Genomic DNA, 27,112 nt, shown 5'->3' on the forward strand with positions numbered 1-27,112 from the left:
ATTTTGCTAGCCCTTGCTGTCTCCTCCCCTTCCTTAACCCTCGAGCTGTCTCCTCCCATCCCCCCGCCCTCGGGCTCCTCCTCCTCCCCTTTTTCCTTCCTTCTCCCCCCCACCCCCTATCAGTCTGAAGAAGGGTTTTGGCCCGAAACGTCACCTATTTCCTTCGTTCCATAGATGCTGCTGCACCCGCTGAGTTTCTCCAGCATTTTTGTGTACCTTGTCTTTGGGATGTGCAGCTTTTTTATCTGAAAATGTTTTAATGTAAAAAAAACATTATTCAGTGTCACTAATCTGTGTCTGTGAGGAGAATAAACTCAATTAATTAAAAATGACCATGAAAGAAAACAACCTGGAATAACTTGGAAGTTATATTGGTGCACAGTGGTCGTTGCCTTGCTGAATTAAAATATCTGTTCAAAGATATTAAAATGTGTCTATTTGTGTCCTTGCTCCAAAATAAACTTTAATTTGTGGCATCTTTAAGCATATACAATTAGTGGAAATAGGGGGTGGAGAGAAAGGAGCCCAGACATCTTCAGGCCAGTATATGTCCAATGCGATATAATTGTAATTGAGTTCAATACACTGCAGAAACATAATTAATTATTACTTGCATCTAAATTCTGTAATCTTTTAGCTTGTTTGGCTCATTTCATGTAAGGCTTGATCACTAGTGGGGCCAGAAGGGGACTTTTAATAACAATTTCCCTTTATTTGGCTGATTTCTGATACAATATTCTATAATAAAAAGAACCAAAAGAATGTAGCAGAAATTCCTGCTCATTTACTTCAATGAGAGAAAAAAAAATAGAAGAGAAAAGAGAGAGAAAAAATGAACGAGGGTCAAAATTATATCAAATATCTGTTATTGCAGTATGTTTGTAAAGAGCACACATTAACAAAACTGAGGGGCAGGAAAGGGCATGTACTTGATGAAGCCTGCAACGTACCATAATTATTCAACAAATATAACAAAGTACACCATCCATCATTCCAGCCCCTACCCACTCCACTCCTCACACCTACCCTTGCATCTCATCCCTTATGTCATCTCTCAGAAGCAACAGAAACTTTTAAAAAGGGTCAAAAAAGTGAAGGGAAATTGTTTTTTAAATTCCTCTCTGGCCCCACTAGTGACCCAAAGCTCTTGAGATCTCAAGACGAAGTGATACTTTCTATTTGATGTAGTCTCTGGCACCTACTTCATCACAAGTACAATCCAAACCTCACTGTTAATGGTCTGGCATATTAGTAGAAGCAGCTCCCAGGAATTCAGTCTATAATCAGCACCTGTAACCACTGGCACTGTGTCTGATCCACTCCCTGTCTAGTAATGGGAAATCCTCATTTAGGGAGTCTTCATTCCTTGCCATTTGATTAGTAAGGAAAACCAATGAGAGCATTTTTGTCACAGCTGCCTTGCTGTTATTCTTTGGAAGGATTGACTGAACTCTTACCAGAATCACAGTGGTAGAATCCCTCCAGTATTTCACCCACTGTGTAAAGCAATATTTACATTGGGTCAGGAACCAACCCAGTTTACTCCTAAAGCAGTTAGGAGTCAGTAATCACTAAAATCACTATCAACATTTCATCCAGAGACTTGCTCGCCTTTGGGCAAATAGAGTTCATCTAACATCCCCTCGATTCTTATGCTTACCTACTGAGGGATCGTTTATTTTATCGTGGCGGCACAGTTTTGCAGCCTCACAGGGCCAGAGACCCAGCTTCAATCATGACCGCAGGTGCTGCTTGTGTGAAGTTTGCACGCTCTCTCTGTGACTCCAAGGATTTCCTTCGAATGCTCCTTTCCACCCACATACTAAAGATGTGCGGGGTTGTAGGTTAATTGGCCTCTGTAAATTTCCTGAGTATGTAGGGAGTGGATGCAAAAGTGGGATAACATAGAACTAATGTAACCGGGTGATCGATAGTCAGTGTGGTCTCGTTGGGCCTGTTTCTATGCTGTATCTTTAAATCAATTAATCAATTACCTTGATGAAACATGGTCTTTGCTAAACCAGTTCATTTATAAATATGGATGATCTTTAAGTTCATGCTGTTCTAACATAGTCTTTAGCAGAATTGAAATAATGGAGGAATAACTCTGGTAAGTGGTCAGTCAATCCTTCCAAAACACCGCATCAACTTGGCAAAAATGTTCTCATTAATTTTCCTTACTGTGGTGCAGTGGTAGACTTGATCCCTTACAGCACCAGAGTACCGGCTTTGATCCTGACAACAGGTGCTGTCTGTACGGAGTTTGCACGTTCTCCCTGTGATCATGATGTGGGTTTTCTCTGACTGCTGCGGTTTCCTCTCACATTCCAATGACGTGCATATTTATAGGTTAATTGGCTTCTGTAAATTGTCCCTAGTGTGTAGTACAAAGATCAGATTCAGATTCAGATTCAGATTCAATTTTAATTGTCATTGTCAGTGTACAATACAGAGACAACGAAATGCATTTAGCATCTCCCTGGAAGAGCGACATAGCAAATGATTTAAATAAATAATAATAAGTGATAATAAGTGTCCGGGGGGTGGGGGGGTGATTGGCAGTCACCGAGGTACGTTGTTGAGTAGAGTGACAGCTGCCGGGAAGAAGCTGTTCCTGGACCTGCTGGTTCGGCAACGGAGAGACCTGTAGCGCCTCCCGGATGGTAGGAGGGTAAACAGTCCATGGTTGGGGTGAGAGCAGTCCTTGGCGATGCTGAGCGCCCTCCGCAGATAACGCTTGCTTTGGACAGACTCAATGGAGGGGAGCGAGGAACCGGTGATGCGTTGGGCAATTTTCACCACCCTCTGCAATGCCTTCCGGTCGGAGACGGAGCAGTTGCCATACCATACTGTGATACAAAATGTGTCTATGGGTGATCGTTGGTCTGCACAGACTCGATGGGCCAAAGGGTCTGTTTCCACACTGAATGTCTAAAGTAAACTAAACTAATCAAATAGCAGGGAATGGATCAGATGCAATAGTAGTAGTTTAAGGTGGTGATTATAGACAGAATTCGCAGGAGTTGCTTCCATTTAATTTCCATAATGTTGTCGGTGACGTTTCGGCCATACTTGTGATGAAACTCAAAGAAAATTACTGGTAATAAGTTAGCATGCAAAGAATGGGTAAATTGGAGAATAATTCTCCACATACATGTGATGAGAGCCCTTCCTATTGTACCGCCGACAGAGTACGAAATTAGGGCAGTAGCATGCACAGCTTTCTTGTGAAGTCATTATTTTACTTTATCTGAGAATAACATGGTTGTATTAGAATAGACACTTATTATAGATCAATGATACAAGTTCTAGGTTACTAGATAATGCATGTTTTCTCTTCTATCATATTTGTTATATATTTCATGCAGCAATTTATGAGCCCTATATATAATTATTACTATATATTATTGTTAACAATATTAATAGACATTGGATTAGTGAAATAGGAATAGTTAATATGTATTTACTTGAAACATATGTCCCAGAGATGAGTCACACAAGTAGTCCATTATCTACGTGAATAGTGTAATTAGAACATCAAGGTTTTGTTTTATGAAGAGAAGGGTACGCTCATGCTGGAGGGGCCCCAGCATTCATATTCAGTGTCCATAATCCACATTTCCCTGATCTTGCTGCTCTTCAATTCTGAAGGCCATTGCCATCGATTGCAACATTCCTGGAGCTGAGTTGTGACAGGGCTTCGGGCAATGTTGAGGGTGGCATAGTGGTGCAGTTGGTAGTGCTACCTCAAAGCGCCAGAGAGCCAGGTTCGATCCTGACTGGGTGCTGTCTGCTGTGTGCAGTTTGCACATTCTACCTGTGTCTACATGGGTTTCATCCCACATCCCAAAGATGTGTGGATTTATAGGTTATTTGGTCTCTGTAATTTGCCCCTAATATTTAAGGAGTGGATGCAGAAGTAGCATAATATAGAACAAGTATGAACAGGCAATCGATTGTCGGAATGGACTTGGTCGGCGGAAGTGCTGTTTCCATGCTGTATCTTTCATTCAATGTTAGTGGTGTGAAGAGAATGTACAAGAATAAGGCCTGCCCAGAAAACCATGTGATAGCTATCAAATTCCCACCGCTGATCATTGGCATAGCTACCAAAGTGTTCATGTACTTTCAAATGTCAGATTTATAGACCATCCAGAATGATATTGGTTTTTAATACATTTAATACATTTTTTAAATAATCATTAATATTTTTATCAAGAATAAGTATGAGTAAAATCAATAAAACACTTTAAATAACTTTTAAAGAATTAAAAACATTGGGCAAAAAGATAATATTTTTTAAGTTTTGACTTATTCAATATCAAAGACTGATACTGATGACCGATTTATATCAAGCTCCTCTACCATCCTCTTTCTAATGAATGAGCTCACGGTTGCTGCTGGAAGTTTCATTTGCAATTGGGTCAGAAGCAGAGTTCCCAGTGAAATAGTTGGTAAATCACAGTCATAGGTGTGTATCCCAAAACCAACCAGCAAATGTGTTGACAGGAATTGGTATGGTTGGCATACCTCAACAAAATCTGCACTGTGGTTTAGGGCTGCAACCACCTTCTGTGCAAATCAAAAGAATAACCAATTATTAACGTTTTCTTGTATTGCAGGTCTCCGGATTTCTACGAGGAAGTAAAACTTAAACTTCCTGCTAAAATTACAGAAAGACACCACTTACTGTTTACATTCTACCATATCAGCTGCCAGCAGAAACAGAACCAAGGATCGCCAGAGACTCTAATCGGGTATTCGGTAAGCTGTGCCAGGTCCTGTCTGTACTGAATATGTACAGCCCAGAGGTTCCAATTATGATTTCCATTTGTTTGGCCTGGGTTAAGGTTCCAGTTTCAATCTCATGTTTGTTCCATATAATGTGATCTCCTTCTTATGGTAATGACCTGAGGAAGTAACGTTGGCACCTCTTGGCAAATAAAGGGGAAATTAAGGAATTTCCAGGCAATGACACGAAAACCAAAAGTGCTGGAAGTACTCAGCAAGTCAGGCAGCATTTGTTAATAGAAATATCTTTTCAGATCTGTGACTTTCATCAGCCAATGACTTAAAGCACAATTTATATTTGTAGACATTACCTCAAGAACAAGGTCAAGCTCAGCTATAATATTCCCTTTGATTAAATAATGTCTCGCACTTTATTCCTTTGCTCCCGCATGAAAAATGAGTCATACCATAGCGTGGAAGCAGGTCCATCAGCCCAACTTGCCCATGCTGACCAACATGCCCCATCTATACTAGTCCCACCTGCCTGCTTGGCCCATATCCCTCTAAACCCATCCTATCACTTGACGAATCGTCACCAGTTAATGGCTCTCAAATAGAATCCTGGAAAGAAAAGTGTTAAGAGAATGTGGGAATAAAAATGATAATTTAAATGTACATATTGTTGAAAAAAGGGCTCCGTTCCATTTGTCTATTTCAACCTACGCACAAGACAATAGCAAGTGAAATAAGCAATTAATAACATAACTTCAAGCCAATTTCCATTCAATGACTGGAGCCATCCAAGGATGGTCCAAAACAAGTGGTTTGTTGTACTTTTTGCTTGTCCAGCACCTATTATTATTCACATCAAACGCAGTTTTCTATTTAACACCGGCTCATGGCCCATGTTCTTTAGATACGAACAAATCACAAGTGAATAGGTAGGGTCACTATCAGTCAAGATACTGGTGACAAGAATAAATAAATGCCAAAAATCAGCATAAATAACATTTCCATTTATTTACCATCTCTATTGCAACAAAAAAATCATGAGGTATTTTACAATATTAACAAACAATAATTGACACTGTGCCAGGTAAGGTAAATGGTAGGACAAAGTCATATGCTTGGTGAAGCATAAGAATCCAATCCAATCCAACTTTATTTGTTAAGCACTTTAAGACAACCAATGTTGACCAAAGTGCTGTACAGAAGAAAAAACAAGACATCATAAACAGACAACATAACAGAACATAACATAACAGCTCACATAAGGCGCATAAATCACATATGAAATACAACAATAAATCAAAAGACATAAAACATGAGTAAAAATAATAGCCATGCAATAAGCAATCAAAATAAGAAACCAATCAAGCAAATAAAGTCGACATCTTACTGGGTATCAAAGGCCACGGAGAAGAGATGGGTTTTAAGAAGAGATTTAAAAACAGACAGAGAAGAGGCCTGTTTAATGTGGAGAGGCAGATCGTTCCATAATTTGGGTGCCGGCACAGCAAAGGCACGGTCCCCTCTGAGCTTCCACTTAGTTTTAAGTCCACTCAGGAGCAGCTGATTATCTGACCTGAGAGAGCGGGCGGGTGTATAAGGGTGTAGAAGCTCAGATAGGTAGGGCGGGGCAAGACCATTTATGGATTTAAAAGCAAATAAAATAATTTTAAAATGGATCCTAAACTGAATAGGCAACCAGTGGAGTGAGGCTAAAATGTGCGAAATGTGCTCATGTTTACGTGTGCCAGTTAAAAGACGTACAGTTGCATTCTGTACCATCTGGAGACGGGCGATGGAGGACCCACTAACCCCCACATACAGTGCATTGCAGTAATCCAGCCGAGTGGTAACAAAGGCGTGGATTACCGTCTCAAAGTGTCTTGACAGAATTGGCTTTATTTTGGCCAGCTGCCTCAAATGGAAAAAGCTTGATTTAACAACAGCCTTGATCTGACTGTCAAATTTAAGCTCAGGGTCCAATTTAACCCCTAGGTTTGTAATGCATGGTTTGATATACTGGGCCAGGGAGCCCAGATCTACAGGGGGGGCCCCAGTGGTGCCACCAAAAACCATTACTTCCATCTTTTTATCATTAAATTTTAAAAGGTTCAGAGCCATCCAGGCCTTTATGTCATTGAGACACTCAAGTAACAGTCCGACAGAGTGTTCATCCTTCTTTTTAAGAGGCACATAAGAAGGAGAAGGAATGGAAAAATATATGTTTTGGCGCTTGGTCACTGAGGTTCAAAAGTCTTCAAATATTGGAGGGAATGTGGTGCAGGGAGGATAAGTTGGCCAATCACCTTTGACTTGCAGAAATTGGACGCAAGAGCCATCCTCTCACTTGCTTAGGTGAAAGAATTGATGGGCTTGTAGCTCAGCCTGTGGGCATGCACAATCACAATCTCGACTGCTGAGGTTCAAGTGACCTTGGTGTTGGACAGTAGGTGTTATAGATTGAATTGCTTCCCATTAGTTCCACTCCTGTGAGAAAATTGTTGGAGGTGAGGTTCAAGGCCATGTTGCAGCAGGAAAGGTTGTGTTTAACACCTGTATGCTTCTGAGACCAGGACTATCTACAGCAAGACCTCAAGTTACTGGAAAGATACCACTGCAAAACCCTCCCAATTCAATGATAAGATATATGAAATAATGGCAGTGTCCTTTCCCAGGCAAGTGTTCCTAGCACAGAGGGTCAGATTTAGGTAGTCCATTACATTTGGCACGGTGCCTAGTTTACCTGTTCAGCACCAGGCCCTCAAAAGAGATATGTGTAGGAAGGAACTGCAGATGCTGGTTTACACTGGATAAACACAAAATGCTGGTGTAACTCAGTGGGTCAGGCAGCATCTCTGGAGAAAGAATATAGGTGATGTCTCTCAGTCTGAAGGACGGTCTCGACCTGAAACGTCACCCATTCCTTCTCTCCAGAAATGCTGCCTGTCCCGCTGAGTTACTCCAGCATTTTGTGTCTACCTTCTCAAAATAGATAGTCCATTCCAAGTTCAGTCACAAGAAGAGATTATCAGAAGGACAGAGGAAAGGTTTTAAGGATGTTGGCAAAATCTCCTTGGACCAATGCAACATCCCCACTGATTCCTAGAAGTTTCTGCCCCATGATTACCCAAAGTGGGGAAGGACAGTTTGGGATGTCATTGATAAGTGAAAGTTCACCAGTGAAAGCACACAAAGCTCTTGTGTGCACAAGAACTGCAGCACCTCACAATCTATCCACTTACCATCCCATCAGCCACCTCCTGTGGACAAGTTTGCAGTTCCCGCTCAATGGCTCACACCTTAGAACCCACAGAAACAAAGTAGAAATTAATCATCCTCGACCCTGGGGGACTGCCTGAGGAAGAAGGAAGGGAAATGGCGTTATTCCAACTACCAGGTTCAATAAATATTTAATATGTTCCATCTTTAATCACTAGTGGCTGCCGATTCTTATGAATGAACGTCTTCAGACTGGTCATTACTGTCTGCCAGTTGCTTTGGACAAACTTCCCAACAAATACTCGATGCACTCTCCAGAGGTAAGAGTTTTATTTGTACGGTGCTCTTGTGATTGAGTTTCACAGTGGGAGATCTGCCCTTATCAGGACCATGTTATGGGTGAAGATGTTGTAAAATTCTGACCAGCTGTTTGACTAGTCTCCTCCTTCATGTGGAGAGTTGAATTCCCAGGTGCTGCAGAATACCAAAGTATTTATGTCCCATGCCTAAGAAGAGCATGTGAAAGAAGTTCCTGCATAATGCATACATAGAATTATGTAGCCCAGAAGCTGTCCTTTTGGCCAGTAACTGTGCTACACTGAGCTGCCTACTAGCCTTCCTTGGTGTAATCCACCTAACAAGGTTGTCTATTTTTTTCTTCCTCACACGGTTATTTGGTTTGCCAATTAAATGTTATTTGCTTCAACCACTCCATGACGTATAAAGTTCTTTGTTTAAACCACTCTACAAATTAATGTCACATTCTCACAGCTTTTATTTTAGTGATGATTTGAGGAAGTGGTGTTTCCTGCCCTATGTATCTCCACACAAGTCAATTTAAAAAGCATTTCCTTTTTTTAGATTATAATCTGAATTTTCTTGAATCTCCTCCCCTTTGCTGGAAGATGCAGTGAGGGTCTGAGCTCCACTGTTGCCAGATACTTTTATTTGTGCCTTGATGGTGAGGCCATAATGCACAAGTCTAGTCTGTCAATATTATCCCTGTGCACTGGTCTCGAACATCCTTTTGCGGCTGAGGTTACTGGTTGTGATAAAGAGTGGGAGGCTTTGAATTTTAGGGGCTTAGCATCCAGTCGTTAACCCACAATCGTTGCTCCAGTCTGGATGGAAAGCGCAGGTACAACTTGCACAGAGCTCTGAATTAAGTAATAGTATAGCTCATATCATATAGCCAGATACAAAGAACAATATCAGTGCTTTTTATCAGCAGACGTGAACTGGTGTACTGCTCAGAATGCATTGCCCCCTTCCTGCTGATGGAAATAGAAATGTTTTTGGCAGTTGCCCCACTGCCTTTCCCTGACATCTTTGTCACTTCCCAGATTTCCAAAACTGTTTGCTGACTGACAATCTTTCTGCTATCTTACACAACTTGTGCAATGCTGTGTTAATAGCAGAATTATATCATTCAGTCTTTCACCAGGGCCACAAGAATACTTGGCACAAGGTATCTGTTCATTTTGTTCTGGAGTGGAGAAGGAGCAGTTTGTTTAAGTGGGACAAAGCTTCCAAGGATATAAAGGAAAGAGTGTCAGGTGTAGCCTGGATAGAGTGAATGTGGAGAAGATGTTTCCACTAGTTGGAGAGTCTAGAACAAGAGGGCATAGCCTCAAAATAAAAGGACGTACCTTGAAAAAGGAGATGAGGAGGAATTTGTTTAGTCAGAGGGTGGTGAATCTGTGAAACTCATTGCCACAGAAGGCTGTGGAGGCTAAGTCAGTGGGTATTTTTAAAGCGGTGATTGACAGATACGTGATTAGTAAAGGTGTCGGGGTTATGGGGAGAAGGCAGGAGAATGCTGTTGAGAGGGAAAGATAGATCAGCCATGATTGAATGGCGGAGTAGACTCGATGGGCCGAATGGCCTACATCTGCTCCTATGACATGAACTTATGAATTTGCAGCATAGATTATTGGCAACTATTGAAAGCTTCTTTAAATCATTATTAAGGGGCATCCATAAATCAGTTTTGAAGCCTTGTCTAGAATACTGAAATCTCCACTGAGCTCTTTACTCTTAACAGTTCCTGTACTGCTATTATTGTTATCATGCATTTGCCAAACTGCTGTTGTCCCGTTTTTCGAGTCTCCTGCATTATGCTGGAGAGATTCAAAACAGCTGAACACGATTGTCCTCAGGGGCAAAAACAATTTATGTTCTGAACACATGAAAAACGTTTGTTACACTTTGACTGGCATTTTGGACTCTGCCTCTATCATACATGCATATGCCAGACTGCAGTGTCTAAGATGGCAGGGTAAAAAACAGCTGGAAAGAAAGAGGATGGATACACGGAGAAGAGACAATTTTCATTTACCTGACAACTGTAAACTAGTGTGCATGACTATCCAAACAAAAGAAAAGAAAAAGTGTTTAGTTGTAAACGACTTACTCTGACTTCTGGCCTTTCCTATTCTATGTTACTCTGCAATACATTGATAGTACTTTATGTCCAAAGAATATAAATGTCCATTTTTGTTCAATACAGAAGATTCCAAACCAGTCTCCACCAATCAAATGGGTAGATGGCCACAAGGGTGTATTCAACGTGGAGATACAAGCAGTTTCCTCAGTACATACCCAGGTGAGTTTCCTGTAAACTGGGCTGCATGACTATTTTCTAATTTACAGATGGGCTTTAAAATGATTTGGGCTGGAAGAACTTCTCGTTCACCCTTGATGCAACCCTTAACAGTGACATTGACCTCAGGGTCACACGCTGTAAAAGGAAACCTCAGAATCTTGTCAGTGAAAGAAATCCTTTGAGTAATGCCTCTTATTTAGTCTTGCATTTCAGGATTCACTATGCAGCTTATGCAAGCGAATAGAGAAGATTTATGATCACTCAATTTAAAAATAAAGATTTCTGTTTGTTACTGTAAAGTCATTGATATAAGTTCATTAGATCCCTGGCAGGTATAAAATTATAAGAGGCATTGATAGTTTAGACAGTCAGAACCTTTTTCCCAGGGTGGATACGTCAAAGACGAGATGGCAGCATTTTAAGTGAGAGGGGCAGAGTTTAAAGGAGATGTGCAGGGCAAGTTTTTTACATAATGAGCTCTGGGTGCCTGGAATGCGCTGCTGGAGGTGGTGGTGGAGGCAGATGCGATCAGGGCATTTAAGAGGCTTTTAGAAAGGCACATAGATATGCAAGGAATGGAAGGATAACCTCCACCTCAGAGGACGGTGGAGGCCAGTTCTCTGGATACTTTCAAGAGAGAGCTAGATAGGGCTCTTAAAGATAGCGGAGTCAGGGGATACGGGGAGAAGGCAGGAACGGGGTACTGATTGGGGATGATCAGCCATGATCACATTGAATGGCTCGAAGGGCCGAATGGCCTACTCCTGCACCTATTGTCTATTGCCCATTGATGTGGACCAGGTGCAGGCAGAGGGAATTAGTTTAACCTGATATCATGTTTAGCACGGACATTGTGAGCTAAAGGGCCTGTTGCTGTGTTGTACGGTTCAGTGTTCTATGTTCACTCATGTATTGTTTTATCAGCTGCATAATGAATACATAAGAGCAACAAGACTATGCACATATCCCAGATAATGACCAACATGTCCCCATCATTGATTTGTAGGAATGTCTTTGTCTGGTACTTTTGTTTGACCATCTTCACTTTTTGCCTATGCAGTGCTGCTTAATCAAACATCAAAAGTTTGTCTTCATTTATTTTTGTTGACTTGTTCGTAACCCATGCTTCTCCTTGACGTCATTGTGTCTTTACAATATTTGTTTTCATATGTACATGAAATTAAATGTTCATAATCATGAAAAAATACATAAACATTCTGAGTAAGCTCTACAGTAAACAGGAGTATACCTCATAGATTTAAATATATGTAATTTTGGAAGCAGCATTAAAACTAGTTTAACAAAGTAACCTATTGTCCATAAATAATTCAATGACTTATTGCAGTGTTACTCGTATGAATAACTGGCACACTAACAATGGTGTTGTACAGCATTTCAGTTTTGTTTCCAATCAACTTTCTGCCAATGCTTCAATATAAAATTGGCAGTATTGATTCTGCTGTGTGAGATTCCTGCTAAGTCTTCCCTGAGCAAAAAAAAAAACAAGTTACTGGAGGAACTGAGTAATCTGTGGGGGGAAATGGACAGTCGACATGAGATCCAGATGAGGACTCTTTCAGCCAGGGATGTTAAGGTTGAGCCAAGATGAACAGTGTTGGACCCATTTCCTGTGCAGTGGCTGGACAACTGTTTAGGCTGTGCAACATCTGAGATGGAAACCCACTAAGCACACATGGAAATATTGGGAGGGGGAGGAGTTTGTCATTGCCACCATTGGGGGTAATTGATATGACCATAGGGCGGCGCAGTGATAGAGTTTTCAAAAGGGAACTGCAGATGCTGGAATATCGAAGGTACACAAACTTGCTGGAGGAACTCAGCGGGTGCAGCAGCATCTATGGAGCGAAGGAAATAGGCGACGTTTCGGGCCGAAACCCTTCTTCAGACTGAGGGGGGGGGGGGAAAGAAAGAAGGAAAAAGGGAGGAGGAGGAGCCCGAGGGCGGGCGGATAGGAGGGTGGGAGGAGACAGCTAGAGGGTGAAGGAAGGGGAGGGGACAGCACAGGCTAGCCAAATTGGGGGAACTCAATGTTGATGCCATAAGGGCGCAAGGACCCCAGACGGAATATGAGGTGCTGTTCCTCCAATTTCCGCTGTTGCTCACTCTGGCAATGGAGGAGACCCAGGACAGAGAGGTCGGATTGGGAATGGGAGGGGGAGTTGAAGTGCTGAGCCACCGGGAGGTCAAGTAGGTTAAGGCGGACTGAGCGGAGGTGTTCGGCGAAACGGTCGCCCAACCTACGCTTGGTCTCACCGATGTAAATAAGCTGACATCTAGAGCAGCGGATGCAGTAGATGAGGTTGGAGGAGATACAGGTGAACCTTTGTCGCACCTGGAACGACTGCTTGGGACCTTGAATGGAGTCGAGGGGGGAGGTGAAGGGACAGGTGTTGCATTTCTTGCGGTTGCAACGGAAAGTGCCCGGGGAGGGGGTGGTGCGGGAGGGAAGGGAAGAATTGACGAGGGAGTTGCGGAGGGAGCGGTCTTTGCGGAAGGCAGACATGGGGGGAGATGGGAAGATGTGGCGAGTGGTGGGGTCACGTTGGAGGTGGCGGAAATGGCGGAGGATTATGTGTTGTATTTGCCGGCTGGTGGGGTGAAAGGTGAGGACCAGAGGGACTCTGCCCTTGTTGCGTGTGCGGGGATGGGGAGAGAGAGCAGTGTTGCGGGGTATGGATGAGACCCTGGTGTGAGCCTCATCTATGGTGGCGGAGGGGAATCCCCGTTCCCTGAAGAACGAGGACATTTCCGATGCCCTGGTATGAAATGTCTCATCCTGGGAACAGATGCGGCGTAGGCGGAGGAATTGGGAGTAGGGGATGGAGTCTTTACAGGGGGCAGGGTGGGAAGACGTGTAGTCCAGATAGCCATGTGAGTCAGTGGGTTTATAATGTATGTCGGTCAGGAGTCTGTGATAGAGTTGCTGCCTTACAGCACCAGAGACCCAGGTTCGATCTTGACTATGGGTGCTTATGTGTACGGAAATGTACGTTCTCCCTGTGACCCGTGTGGGTTTTCCCCGGGTGCTCTGGTTTCCTCCCACACTTCAAAGACATACAGGGTTGTAGGTTAAGTGGCTTGGTAAAAATGTAACTTGTCCCTAGTGCGTGTAGTTTAGTGTTAATGTGCGGGGATCGCTGGTGGGCCTAAACTCGATGGGCTGAAGGGTCTGTTTTTGCTCTGTATCACTTAACTAAAGATCTCTGCTATGAAGGTAAGAAAGGATCTCATGTTGGCAGGGAGTGGGGGCAGTATGAGGTGAAGGGTAAGGTCAATGATCAGAAAGAAGAAAACAAAGGCCATCACCAGGGAAAAGGCTGAAAGGTTCAGGGCAGGAGTCCTACTCCACCAGCCCAGAGGAGTGCTGATGGAGAAACTGCTAGCTGATGGAATTAGCAGCTTTATGCTCGCTGACACCTGGTAAGCCCGCACAGCAGGGATCAATCTTCAATCAGGCTCCAAACTGAAATGGGGGAGACTGATTTAAATTTGTTAACAATATGTTCAGACTTTGCATGACAGACACTCGTGAAATAGTGGCTGCTTCCATAAATCAGCAATTAGCTTACCCATAAAGTATTGGGCTCAAATCTCAGTCATCTAATGGTTTAACACTGATCCCTGAAATTGCCTGAGGGTCATGAGAGGTGAAGGTCGGGAGGCTAATTTCAAGGTTCCCATTTTGTAATATGCCTGTTGTTCTTCAGTTAACAACTTGGAGACAAGTTTGCAGAATTAATCATTAACTGAGATGGCATTGCTTGATCTTAAATCGTTGCCTACAAAGTAGAATTGAAAGTAAAAAGTCAAGACAATTTTGATCTAAATAGCTTTGAATTGAGCAGTGTTTGGTCAAAGATGTGCCATGATCGATTGTACCAGTTGAACTTATTTTTCCTTGCAACAGGACAACCACCTGGATAAGTTCTTTGCATTGTGTCACACTCTGGAAGGCCGGGTGACATTCCCAATTCGGATTCTCGACCAGAAGATAATGGAACATGACCTGGAGCACGAGTTGAAGTTGAGCATAATCTCACTGCCTTCAGCTCGGCTTGAACCGCTGGTACTGTTTCTGCACCAGGTCCTGGATAAGCTTTTCCAATTGACAATACAGCCAATGGTCGTTGCGGGTCAGACAGGTATAGACATTGATTTGATTCACTAATATTAAGTGAAGTACCGCTGAAGCAGCCATTTCTTATGCGATTGTTTGAAATTTGTTTTGTGTTACAGAGGTAAAACTCAAGTTAACACCATGATGACAAATGTTTGCATTGCTTTTACCAGGTTTTGATCTTTATTTTTGATTTTAACTTTCCCAATATAGACTAGGACTGCCAAGGGCTTAGATGGTGTGGAATTTAGCCAGTTATCAGGAAAGGTTCCAAGAAAGGTTACAGGGGAGAGAGCAAAGCTTTTCCTACTCCAAAAGAACTGGGCAGGGAAAGTCACGGATCTGTCAGTGGGCGAACCTTTATTGGACCAGCATCCACAGTTTTTTTAGCTTTAAAATAGTTATAATGAGAACAATGCTGGTTCACAGGCTAAAGTTCAAATTTGGAGCAATGCCGAGTTTGATGGTATGAGACAATGATTTTAAAAGTTGATATGAGTAGGGTGTTTGCAAAGGCAAATGGACATCTGGAAGGTGGGAGGTAGACAAAAGTGCTGTAGAAACTCAGCGGGTGCAGCAGCATCCAAGGAACCCTTCTTCAGGCTGAGAGTCAAGGTATGCATGTTCCTGTTAGAGTGAAGGGCAAGACAGGTATGAGTAAGGAACCTGGATGTCAAGAGAAATTGAAGCTCTGGTCAGCAAAGGAAGGGGATGTGGGACAGACCGAGGCAATAGGATCCAGCGTATCGCTGAAGGTGTATAGGGGATTAAGGAGATAAGGATAAGGAGAATCCAAAAATGTTTAATAAATATTGTAATGAAAAAATGGTAACTAGAAAGAGAATAGGGACCCTCAGAAATCCAAGTAGTCATCTATGTATGGAACAGCAGGAGATGGGCAGGGTCCTCAATGTATATTTCTCCTCTGCTTTTACTGCAAAGAAAGATGTCTTGAGGACAACCTGTATTACAGACGAGGAGATACTGGACGTCCACACAAATATGAAGTTAGATAAATCTCCCGAGCCAGAACAAATATATCCAAGGAAACTGTTATTGTTGGATACAGTGATGTGCCCGAAGACTGGAGGGTGACTAATGTTTTGCCTCTATTTAAGAAGGGCTGCAAAGAACAAACTGGGAATACCGACCGATAAGCCGAACATTGGTGATAGGAAAGTTACTGGAGAGGATTCTATGGGATATGATCTACATGTAATTGGACCAGGGGTTGATTAGGCATGTTTTTATGCGTGGGAGAGCATGCCTCACAAATTTGATTGCGTATTCTGAAGAGGTAGGTTGATGACGGCAAAGGTTGATGATGGCAAAGCTCTAGGCATAGTCTGCAGGAATTCCAGCAGGATCTTTGATCCGATTCCGCGTGATAGGCTTCCAGACGTGAGATCCAGGGAGAGATAGCTGACTGGATACATAATTTTCTTCAAGGAAGGAAGCAGAAGTTATGGTGAAAGGTTGTTTCTCGGACTGAAGGCCTGTGTCTGGTGGTGTGCCTCAGGGTGCTGGACCCATTATTGTTTGTCAATGGTTTGGATGAGAATGTACATTGTATGATTAGTAAGTTTGCAGATGACACTAAAATAGGTGGTACGGTGAACAATGATTGATACAAATACATCGATAGATGCTCCTGAACACATCATCAGTGATGTAACCTGGGGTCATTGGTTACATGAAGATAGTTATCATGAATTACAGCGGAATCTTCCTACAGAAGATCCCCCGGGTGCTCCGGCTTCCTCCCACATATCAGACATGTGATTTGGAGGTTGATTGGTAATTTATAATTACCCTTAGTGTGTTGGGGTTGGATTCAAAACTGATCGATGATCGGCATGGACTCAGTGAGCTGTACTGTATCCTTCAATTAAAAGTTTGGCAAATGGCTGAGGAATGGCTAATGGAGTTCAATTCAGATAAGTGTGAGGTGTTTCATTTTGGGAACTCAAACCAGGTCAGGACCTTCACAGCAAACAGTTGGGCCACGAGGAATGTTACAGAGCAGAGGGATCTAGGCATACAAGTACATAGTTATCTAAAAGTGGCGTTGAAGATAAATAGAGTGGTGAAGAAGGCTTTTGGCATACTGGCCTTCATCAGTCATGGAATTGAGTATGAAGTTTGTGCGTTATGTTGCAGTCAAACAAGACATTGGTGAGGCCGTACTTGAAGTATTGTGTTGAGTTTTGGTAACCCTGCTGCAGTAATGATGCCTTTTAGCTGGAAATGGCACAGAGAAGAATTCTGAGTATATTGCCAGGACTCGAGGCTCTGAGTTATAGCGAGAGATGGGACTTTATTCCCTAGAACGCAGGTGCCAGAGGGGTCAACTTGTAGAAGTGCATAAAATCATGAGGGGATTACGTAGGGAAAAGATATAAAAGGAACCTGAGGGGCAAACATTTCACACATACAGGGGTGGGTATATGGAACGAGCTGCCAGAAGAAGTTGTTGCGGCAGGTACAATAACGACATTTAAAAGACAATTGGACAGGTACAGGTTTTAGAGACATGGACCAAACGGGGCAAATGGGACTAGTTTGGATTGGGCATTTTGGTTGGCATGGACAAGTTGGGCTGAAGGGCCCGTTTCCATGCAATATTACTCTATGACTCTAATCTTTGTTTTTAATGAACATGATCCAACTCGTTGATATTTGTGTAAGATCTCCAGCCACAAACCTTCTAGTTTCTGTGCTTCTGCAATCCTGGTCTTTAATATCTCCCCAAATTCTATGGCTTCTCCACGGGTGCCCATACTTCTAGCTGTCAACACCACACCTCTGGAATTACTTCCATAAGTCTTTCCAGTTTTTTTATATTATTTTCTACATTTAAAGATTTCCCTCTGAAATGCTTCCTGATCTTTCAGTTATCTATCCCAAATACGTCTTCATTGTTGATACATTAAAGGAAGTATGTAAAGATGATTTACTAATGTTGTGTTTGCTAATGGTTAGCATATGAAAAAGCTAACCTCTCGCCTTTAGTACAAAGAAGAGAGAATAAAGATTTATATTGAGTTCAGTGGCATTAACGAATGACATTGGGTCCATTTGGCACAACGTAAGGAATTATGCAGCCCTATTTTCCATTTAACATTGTTTTTATTTTCAGACATTTTCGTGTTCCCTTTAAACTTATCCAGGAGCCAATATCTGTTATGTTTAGTCAGATATTGTTGGAAACGCTTCTTTAAATATTTAAATCATATCAGAATATATCAGTTCAAATTGTTCACCAAGATTTTGTTTCCTTGAAAATTCCTCTTAACCATATTAAGACCATCACACATAGGTGCAGAATGAGGCCATTCAACCCATCGAGTCTACTCTGCCATTCGAACATGACTGATCTATTTTTCGCTCAACCCCATTCTCCTGCCTTCTCCCCGTGACCTTTGACGTCCTTACTAATCAAGAACCTATCAATCTCCGCTTTGAAAATACCCAGTTATTTAGCCTCCGCAGCTATCTGGTGATGAATTCCACAGATTCACCCCCCTTTGGCTAAAGAAACTCCTACTCATTTCCATCTTGAAGCTGTGCCCTTTGGTTCGAGACTCTCCCTTTACTAGAAACATCCTTTCAACATCCATTATCTAATCCTTTCATTATTCGCTAGATTTCAATAAGATGCCCCATCATGCTTCTAAACTCCAGTGAGTACAGGCCCAGAGCCATCAAACGCTCTTCATACAATAACCCAATCAACTCATTCTTATAAATCTCCTCTGGACCCTCTCCGATGTCAGCAATGCTTCCTATGCCCCAAATTCAGCAGGTATGGGGTCCAAAACTACTCACAATATTCCAAATGTGGCTTCACTGGTGCCTTATAAAGCCTCTGCATTACACCCTTACTTTTATTTTCTAGTCTCCTTGAAATAAATGCTAGCACTCATTCTGCAAATTAACCTTTTGAGAATCCTGCACCAGCACTCCCACGTCCATTTGAACCACTGAATTTTGAATCCTCTCCTCTTTTAGAAAGTAGTGTACACCTTTATTCCTTCTACCAAAGTGCAGGACCATACACTTTTCCATGGTGTATTCCATTTGCCACTTCTTTTCCCACTCTTCCAACCTGTACCCAAGTCCTTCTGCAACCTTCGTGCTTCCTTAACACTACCTGGCCCCCTACCTATCTTCGAATCATCTGCAAACATGGCCACAAAGCCATCAATTCCATTATCCAGATCATTAACATATAATGTGAAAAAGTAGCAGACCCAACACTGACCCCTTATCTTCTTTTTTTTTGCAATTGGCCCTGTCCTCTCCTGACATAATCTTTTCTATTATCGTGGCATAGAATTCTAAAACTTGAAGGCATAGGCTTAATGTGAGCGGGGAGAAATTTCTTAACCTTTTAATTCAGAGCACCGTCCATATCTGGAAAGAGCTGCCTGAGGAAGCTATAGATGTGGATACCATTATGACTTTTAAAAGACAATTGGATAGAAAGGGTTTAGAGAGTAGAGTGTTCGATCAAATACACGCAAATGGGATTAGCCCAATATGTCATCTTGGTCGGTGTGATAAAGGTAGGCCGAAGGGCCTATATTCGTGCTATACATGTCTATGACTCGATTCACAATATTCCATATTTGAACGTACCATGTTCTGTAAAAACGGGAGATTATTGCATTCATTTTTGGTGCAATCATTTTATATTATTATATTATCCTATTATCCTTTTCATTCAAACAATCTTCACTGTTCATTTGCAGCCAATCTTGCACAGTTCACGTTTGAGTCAGTCGTGTCGATAGTGAACAGCCTTCACAACAGCCCCGACCTCAGCAAGGATCAACACGGACGCAACTGCTTACTGATGTCTTATGTCTACTACGTGTTTCGCCTGCCAGATTCTGTGAAAGAGATGGCCAAAGGTGGTAAGTGTTGATTCATTACTCCAACACGAGCAGTCAGTAAACAGGTTACAATGCATTAAAATGGAAACCACCACTGACAACTGGTATCACAGACCCACCAGGCTGCCCCTTCAGCCATGAAAATCATGTTCAAGGGCATCAGCAGGGCCATGGAACAACTTTGAATTTTCATTAGATGCACACATTGCTCTTTTCATTTCTATATGGCCTATTCCATCTATGCCTCTGGACTGCTCAAGTATTGTTTGAAATAATTTTGGTCAGAAGGAGCATTAATGTTTATCCAACATTTGGAATCACGGAACCATGATTTCAGTTGTATTTTGGGAAGACCAGCCTTTGCACAAACCCTTACCAGCAATGTGTGCAACCATGTGACTATATTTAAATCCTGATGCAACCCCTTCACCTACTTTTCCCTCTTTTCTATTGCCTATATCTACTCTAATCCAGCTGCCACTGACGCCCAAAGTTTGAAATGACTTGGTTGTATTAACAGCCTGCTGGTTGGCTACCTTATTTTAAAACTCTGCCATCTATACCCTTTCCTATGCCCAGGCCTTTGTGCCCATTGCTCGTCCTCATAGGTCTGCATTGGCTCCTGCTTCACCCGACACTGAGTATTCATTTTTAAGTTCACCTGTCTGCATTCTTAAATTCTCGCCCCATTCCACCCTTCCCATTCATCCCTTCCATCCTCCTGTATCATTGCCTTTGCAATGAAACTGCTTCAAATATATAACCTTGGCAACGTCACCATTTGGTAGCCAACTTGCTCAAAAACCAGTGGAAGTATGAGTCTATCAGCTTGCTTATAAGACAAGGATCCAGTATTATCAGATAATTATTTTTCATTATGTTAATACTTAATATGTTTCAGCTATTTTTCCCACATCACTTCACAAATGTGAACTATTTTAACTGGAATTGTTAATGTGCGTTCTAAGCTTCCCAGGTTGAAGCTGATAAATTCCAGCTAGAATCAGCATAACCACCACTAGGAGGTGCTCAGGTTCATCAACTCATTTCATTCTGCAACCATGTCATGCTGTAGGGTGAAAGCTAGTCAAGGATAACGGAGGGAAGAAGATTAATTGTGCGGAGGCTGCCTCACATGTGTTCAGAGCTGTTTCTTTTGCTGCTCTGTTAAAACAGTATAAGAATTGAAAGAGTTTATCATCGGTGCATTTCATTCTGTATTATTCGTGCAAGAAAAGGTTAAAAAAAAAGCATATGTTCTATCAGCAGTTTCTATTCATTCCACATCACGTTATACTGATAGGGGTTTTAAATAGTCTTAACCAAGTAGTGAGCAAAAATTATCTTTCTGCTGGCAGGGAATACCAATTGGACTTGATGTTTTGACAGGACTGCTGGATTTGACAACACATTCCTCACAATAACTTTCTTTTATTTTCAAACTCCTTAGGAATATTTGTATGGAATATCTAAACCTATTTCAGCTCTTTCTCTTCACTCAGCTATGATTGACCAGTATTTGACCTTTATACTCATACATATTGCATTCTTTAGGCTCAGCAACGCTTCCCGTGTTTCCAGAGAGTCGTTACTACACCGTGGGGCGATCCAGCGCTGCCTTTGTTGGATCCAGACTCATGCAGTCTCGTATCTTGAGCAGCAGTAATCCTGATATTGCAGGCACACTGGCTTTAGATGAAGATCCAAAGAATGTTACCTCTTCCAAGGTATGGTGTTAACATTAGAAGAAATGCATTTTTAACGAATTGCATTTTTAAAATATTTTGCTTTGCCAAAGGCTGTAAGAGAAATGGTGACAAACTAATCTGATCATTATTATTTCAGACCATTAAATCTCGTTCGTGTGCGACTCTATGTCAACCTGACCATTCACTTCTATCTCCTTGTGATTTGCACACTGTTTAATTTACAATTCTATTTCAGGAGAGAAAGTGAAAATAAGGAACTACAGACCAGTCGTAGAGCCACGTAGGTCCTTCGGCTCACTTTGCCTCTTGACAACCAATCTGCGCTAGTCTCGCCTGCCTGCATTTGGCCCATATCCCTCTAAAACATTCCAATCCATATACATGTCTAAATATATTTTAAATGTTGTTATATATATATATATAGTACCTGCCACAACTACCTCTTCTGGCAGTTCATTCCATATCCCCACAACCCACCAATGTGAAAAAGTTGTCCCTCATTATCCTATTAAATCTTTCCTCTCTCACCTTAAACCTATGTCTCTGGTTCATGATTCTTTTTACCCGACCACAGCTTTAATTTAATTTGTCATCCAAGCTTCCATTCTCCCACCTCCTTTCATTCATGCTAACATCACCTTGGGGAGTTATTGGACACCAGTAGTTGATAGGAAACTGTAAGGTGCAGCAAAAAGTTTTTAAAAAGGAAGTAGTACATTTTCTTTCATAGTTAGGTATTTTCACATTTGATGACTTGCTACAATTAGACAGGATGTTGATGAAACACATTTGGAGAAATGCATATAGTTTTGGTCTCCTTAGCTATGGCATGGAGGAAGTACAACTGGAATGGTGTTCCTGGGATGGTGGTACTGTCGTGTGAGGAGGGATTAGAGCAATTACGTTTTCTATTCACTAAGTGATTCATAGAATGAACGGGTAATTTAATTAAAACTTACACAGATCTGCCTGTTCAGCATATTTCCCTGGCTGTGGTGTTGAGAGCGAGGGTCCACCATATCAGGTTAAAGACCCTGCTGTTCTTTCTGTCCCAGTTGTGTCTTGCCCCTTTGTCTTCCTTTTTCCCTCCAAATTATGGTTTTAAACGTCCTTATGGTATTTGGTTGAGGTATCTCCTTTCTGGCTATGAAGCAGGACATTAAGTGTCAGAGGCTAATTTTCTGTGAACACATTTCAACACAGCCTGAACTAATCCTCACCCCACAGTTAAATGTACAGGCAACATAAAAGAAACAGTGTGAAACCAGAAAACAAGCCCAAACAGTACTTCACTTCTAAACCTATTGCTCCAAGACAGAAAAATAAGTTACAATCTTTTGCATTGCATTAGGTCTCTGGACTTAGATCATGGTAATTCAAATTTCACTGCACCTTAATTGGTACATGTGACAGTAAGCTGACCTTGAAACCTTGGTTGTTGGATTAAGTTACATATATATTTTTACAATGGAATGTGAACTTCTTAAATTAAACCACAACTCTGCTTAATAACTCAAAAACGACATTATAGGAATGAAATTATTATAGGAACAATACATGAAGAACATACTTCTGAACTATTTTGGGGACTGACAACCATATTTTTCACTCTGACTGCATTTTCTGGAAAAAATACCTTAATTGACAGACCTGTATGAGGGAAGTTTGTAATTTGACTAAGATCACCAATCTGTACTTCCAAAAAACAGGTCAATCTGGGAAAGCTGAACGAACCAAGCCCCAAGACAAAACCTAACAGATGAGTAGATCAGAGCCTGGTGACACTCAGCTCTGTCACCGGACGCTCTGTGGCTCAACTACATAGTTGCTAAAATTCAAACTTCTTGTCCATGGCTTCATACCTCCATGCCTACCCAGACACCCAACGGCTTGGCTCTTGTGCATTTCCTCCCTTTTGCTGGTGAGCCTTGCACACAGGGATTCCCTTTCTTAACCTTTGTCTCTCCTCCTCCCTCGTTTCCATTAGAACTTTCAACAACACCCTTCCAAGCATTTCCCCCTTTGACTGGGTTTGCTTTTGTTATTTTTCAATGATATGGGAACTTGGTGGGATTTTCTTCCAGATTTATGGTGCTACATAAATGAGTTGTTAATGACAATGCAGTTAATCCCATGCCTGGAACTATTATTTAGAATTCAAACTCAATAACTACACCATGTATTGACCTTGCTACCTTCTCCTTACCTGCTCAATTGCTTCTTCCTGGACCTTTACTCCAGGGAATGGATCGAAGTGTTCGGATGTCTTCCTATGTAGAAGTAAGCAGCTACTTCAACAACGCTGGTTCTGTTGGACGATCTTCAAACAGAAAGGTAGACTGCCACATAGCACAAAGAGATGGGCGTTGTACCTGACAACATTGCTTGTTCAAACCAAATGCAAGTCTTGTGTACACAAAAATGCTGGAGAAACTCAGCGGGTGCAGCAGCATCTATGGAGCGAAGGAAATAGGCGACGTTTCGGGCCGAAACCCTTCTTCAAACTGATGGGGGGTGGGGGGGAGAAGGAAGGAAAAAGGGGAGGAGGAGGAGCCCGAGGGCGGGCGGATGGGAGGGTGGGAGGAGACAGCTAGAGGGTTAAGGAAGGGGAGGAGACAGCAAGGGCAAGCAAAATTGGGAGAATTCAATGTTAATGCCATACGGACGCAAGGTCCCCAGACGGAATATGAGGTGCTGTTCCTCCAATTTCCGCTGTTGCTCACTCTGGCAATGGAGGAGACCCAGGACAGAGAGGTCGGATTGGGAATGGGAGGGGGAGTTGAAGTGCTGAGCCACCGGGAGTTCAGGTAGGTTATTGCGGACTGAGCGGAGGTGTTCGGCGAAACGATCGCCTAACCTCCGCTTAGTCTCCCCGATGTAAATCAGCTGACATCTAGAGCAGCGGATGCAGTAGATGAGGTTGGAGGAGATACAGGTGAACCTTTGTCGCACCTGGAACGACTGCTTGGGTCCTTGAATGGAGTCGAGGGGAGGGGAGACGACCTCTCTGTCCTAGGTCTCCTCCATTGCCAGAGTGAGCAACACCGGAAATTGGAGGAACAGCACCTCATATTCCGCCTGGGTTGCTTGCGTCCGGATGGCATGAACGTTGAATTCTCCCAGTTTTGCTAGCCCTTGCTGTCTCCTCCCCTTCCTTAACCCTCGAGCTGTCTCCTCCCATCCCCCCGCCCTCGGGCTCCTCCTCCTCCCTTTTTCCTTCCTTCTCCCCCCCCCCCCCCCCACCCCCCATCAGTCTGAAGAAGGGTTTCGGCCCGAAACGTCGCCTATTTCCTTCGCTCCATAGATGCTGCTGCACCCGCTGAGTTTCTCCAGCCTTTTTGTGTACCTTCGATCTTCCAGCATCTGCAGTTCCTTCTGTCCTGTATGTCCTGCTCCATTTACTCACATACTGTGTGCAATGTCAACACACTCTGCACATTCAGTCTGCTGTGAACATTATATCTCTTTTGTTTAGACCTCTTGCATCTTTTGTTGGGCTTTGGTTCTAAACACTTAGTGAGTGTAACATCATGATAAATGTTAAATGAATAATCTAAGCATTTAGTTTCACTTTTAATGATCTACAATTAAGCAGATATTGTATTCTCTAAAATAAATGAACCAGAGTAACTGTAAAATTAAACAAAACATAATAGCTCAAAATTATATAAATTCAAGCATTATTGATGTTCAAATGTTCATATATGTTCAAATATGGACGTATATGACTGTTGCATTGACTCCAGGACATTATTCTACCAAATAATCCCTTTAAATTATTTTGATAAAACTGTGCATGGCCAAACTGTGATCATTATTATTTGGGGTATATAGAGTACATTTTAAAATTTATTTCCTCATACGACTTTGTTCTGAGGCAGCCATGGCAGGATGCTCAATGTTAACCAACAAAAAACCTCCATCATTGAGGGGGCTCGTCTTCCATGTGAAGGCATTGCTTGATGTTCCATGTGGCCTTGTGCTTCAGACTGCTGCCCAACATCAAGGAGCTCAGAAAGCACCAAGCCCCTGCAGCCATGTCTGAGCATACAGATTCTGTATTCCAACCTTTGCAATGGAAGCAAAGTAGGTAACACTTCTTCAGTAAGTCCTGTCATCAGATTTTAATTGAATGTTCCCACAAAATAGTTAATATCTAACAGACTAAAATTAATTGTTTTGGTTTATTTATACTAATTAATGAAACTCCCTATGGTGCACATTTTATTTTCTATGTAGAATTAAAATTCTTTACAACATGAATGAAAGCCATTTAACCCATCAAATCAAAGCATTCCCATCCCCCCAATAATTTCCCTGTAACCAGTGTTTCCTCATAAACCACATTCCATCTACTCTGCACTGAGGATTTAGCATTAATTGCCTCTGGGAGCGGTGGAACTTAACATATCAACAGCTTTGATAAAGAATCATCTGCAGATCTATGGAGAAAGAATGGAAAAACAGATTGCTTTATTAGCAGCCAACATTTACTCGATGGGCTGAATGGCTTCCCTCTGTCATGTATCCAAACTATGATACCAGCAGTTCTAAATTCATGTTGTTCTTGTGGCAGTTGTTTAATGTCACTTTCTAGTGACCTTTTTCACAAACTTGGTTTGATGGCCCGTCGAGCAAATGTTATTAAATGAAGTCTTGTTCGATGAAATGACGAGAATTTAGGGATGAATGAAGAATGTTTAATCCTCTTGGTTTCAGCATTGTTAAGGATTGTTATACTTGGACAAACCTCTTCCTGAAATCATCTGAGGGAATGGCTTGATTTTAAATTGATTTTCCACTTGATGATGCAGTGACCTATGGCTGGATAGTGACTGAGCTCCCCATTCAGTACTCAAAGGTTTAATTGCTCCTTACGCTCACAGTCCAACAGAAGATGAGAGGGTGCATTTTTAACAATGCTTCCTGACTTTAACAGCTTTGTATTCTGTGGAGGGAACTGATGTTTGCTGCAGTCCTGTCTGTGCACATGCATTAAAATCACTAATTCAATAATGACTGGTACTGGTAATTCAGTCATTGTTGTTTGTGTGGCAGTCTTCCTTTTCTATGGATTCTAAATTGTTTTATTTTGCTTTAATAATGTTCTCTTTCCCCAGAGCAGATATGTTTTCTCCTCTGTATGTACACCCTCTGCTGAAGGCATGTGTTAAATTGTAATCATTACCACCTGTTGTTTGTGGACTGAAATGTATGGTTTAAAATGTGACTTATGCATTAGTTAATTTATTCGGAATACCAAAGAGAAAAGGTCAAGTGTCCAGTTAAGGCCAAGTTGCCACCTATTATCACACCAAGTCTTAATTATCAAAACAGCTATCCATCCATAAAGTTCCTACATGTTAGTTTGGATATGTCCCGTCGTATTTTATACGGTAAGTATCTGTCACGTGCATTTGATGGCTGATCCAAATTCTTAGAGGATACATGACTCGTATTATTTTAGATTTTCTATTCCTATTTTAGTGTAAATATTAACAGATATGGTTATTGGACTCTCATGTGGAGTGGTTAAACTGTAGAGAGTTATTCTAAAGATTCCTACAAACAAAACTAGTGGGGTCCTGAAATCTATCATTAGATTAGAGACACAAGAAACTGCAAATGCTAGAATCTTGAGCAAAACACAAAATGTTGGAGGAACTCTGTTGGAGGGGTCATGCAATACCTGGGGAAGGAATGGACAGAAGATATTTTGGGTCGGGACTCTTCTTCAGACAGCGATGTTTCATGTCGAATTCCCGACCCCTCCCCAGATGCTGCCTGATCCGCCGAGTTCCCC

At 42.0% G+C, this 27,112-nt stretch overlaps 1 protein-coding gene across 3 annotated transcripts in view; it reads left to right on the forward strand.

Annotated features, from left to right (window-relative positions):
* dock8 (dedicator of cytokinesis 8) overlaps positions 1 to 27,112 on the forward strand; it is a 205,741-nt gene that overhangs the window by 127,200 nt on the left and 51,429 nt on the right. For 2 of the 3 annotated variants that reach the window (XM_033017785.1, XM_033017784.1), the window contains 7 exons: positions 4,623 to 4,764; positions 8,178 to 8,279; positions 10,469 to 10,564; positions 14,493 to 14,727; positions 19,457 to 19,621; positions 21,155 to 21,327; positions 23,551 to 23,643. In XM_033017785.1, the coding sequence (XP_032873676.1) occupies positions 4,623 to 4,764; positions 8,178 to 8,279; positions 10,469 to 10,564; positions 14,493 to 14,727; positions 19,457 to 19,621; positions 21,155 to 21,327; positions 23,551 to 23,643 (1,006 nt within the window). The remainder of the gene's footprint in view (positions 1 to 4,622; positions 4,765 to 8,177; positions 8,280 to 10,468; positions 10,565 to 14,492; positions 14,728 to 19,456; positions 19,622 to 21,154; positions 21,328 to 23,550; positions 23,644 to 27,112) is intronic. The other variant, XM_033017783.1, reaches the window with a different exon arrangement.

This window comes from Amblyraja radiata, chromosome 3, assembly GCF_010909765.2.
Source record: "Amblyraja radiata isolate CabotCenter1 chromosome 3, sAmbRad1.1.pri, whole genome shotgun sequence".
Classification (NCBI taxonomy): domain Eukaryota; kingdom Metazoa; phylum Chordata; class Chondrichthyes; order Rajiformes; family Rajidae; genus Amblyraja; species Amblyraja radiata.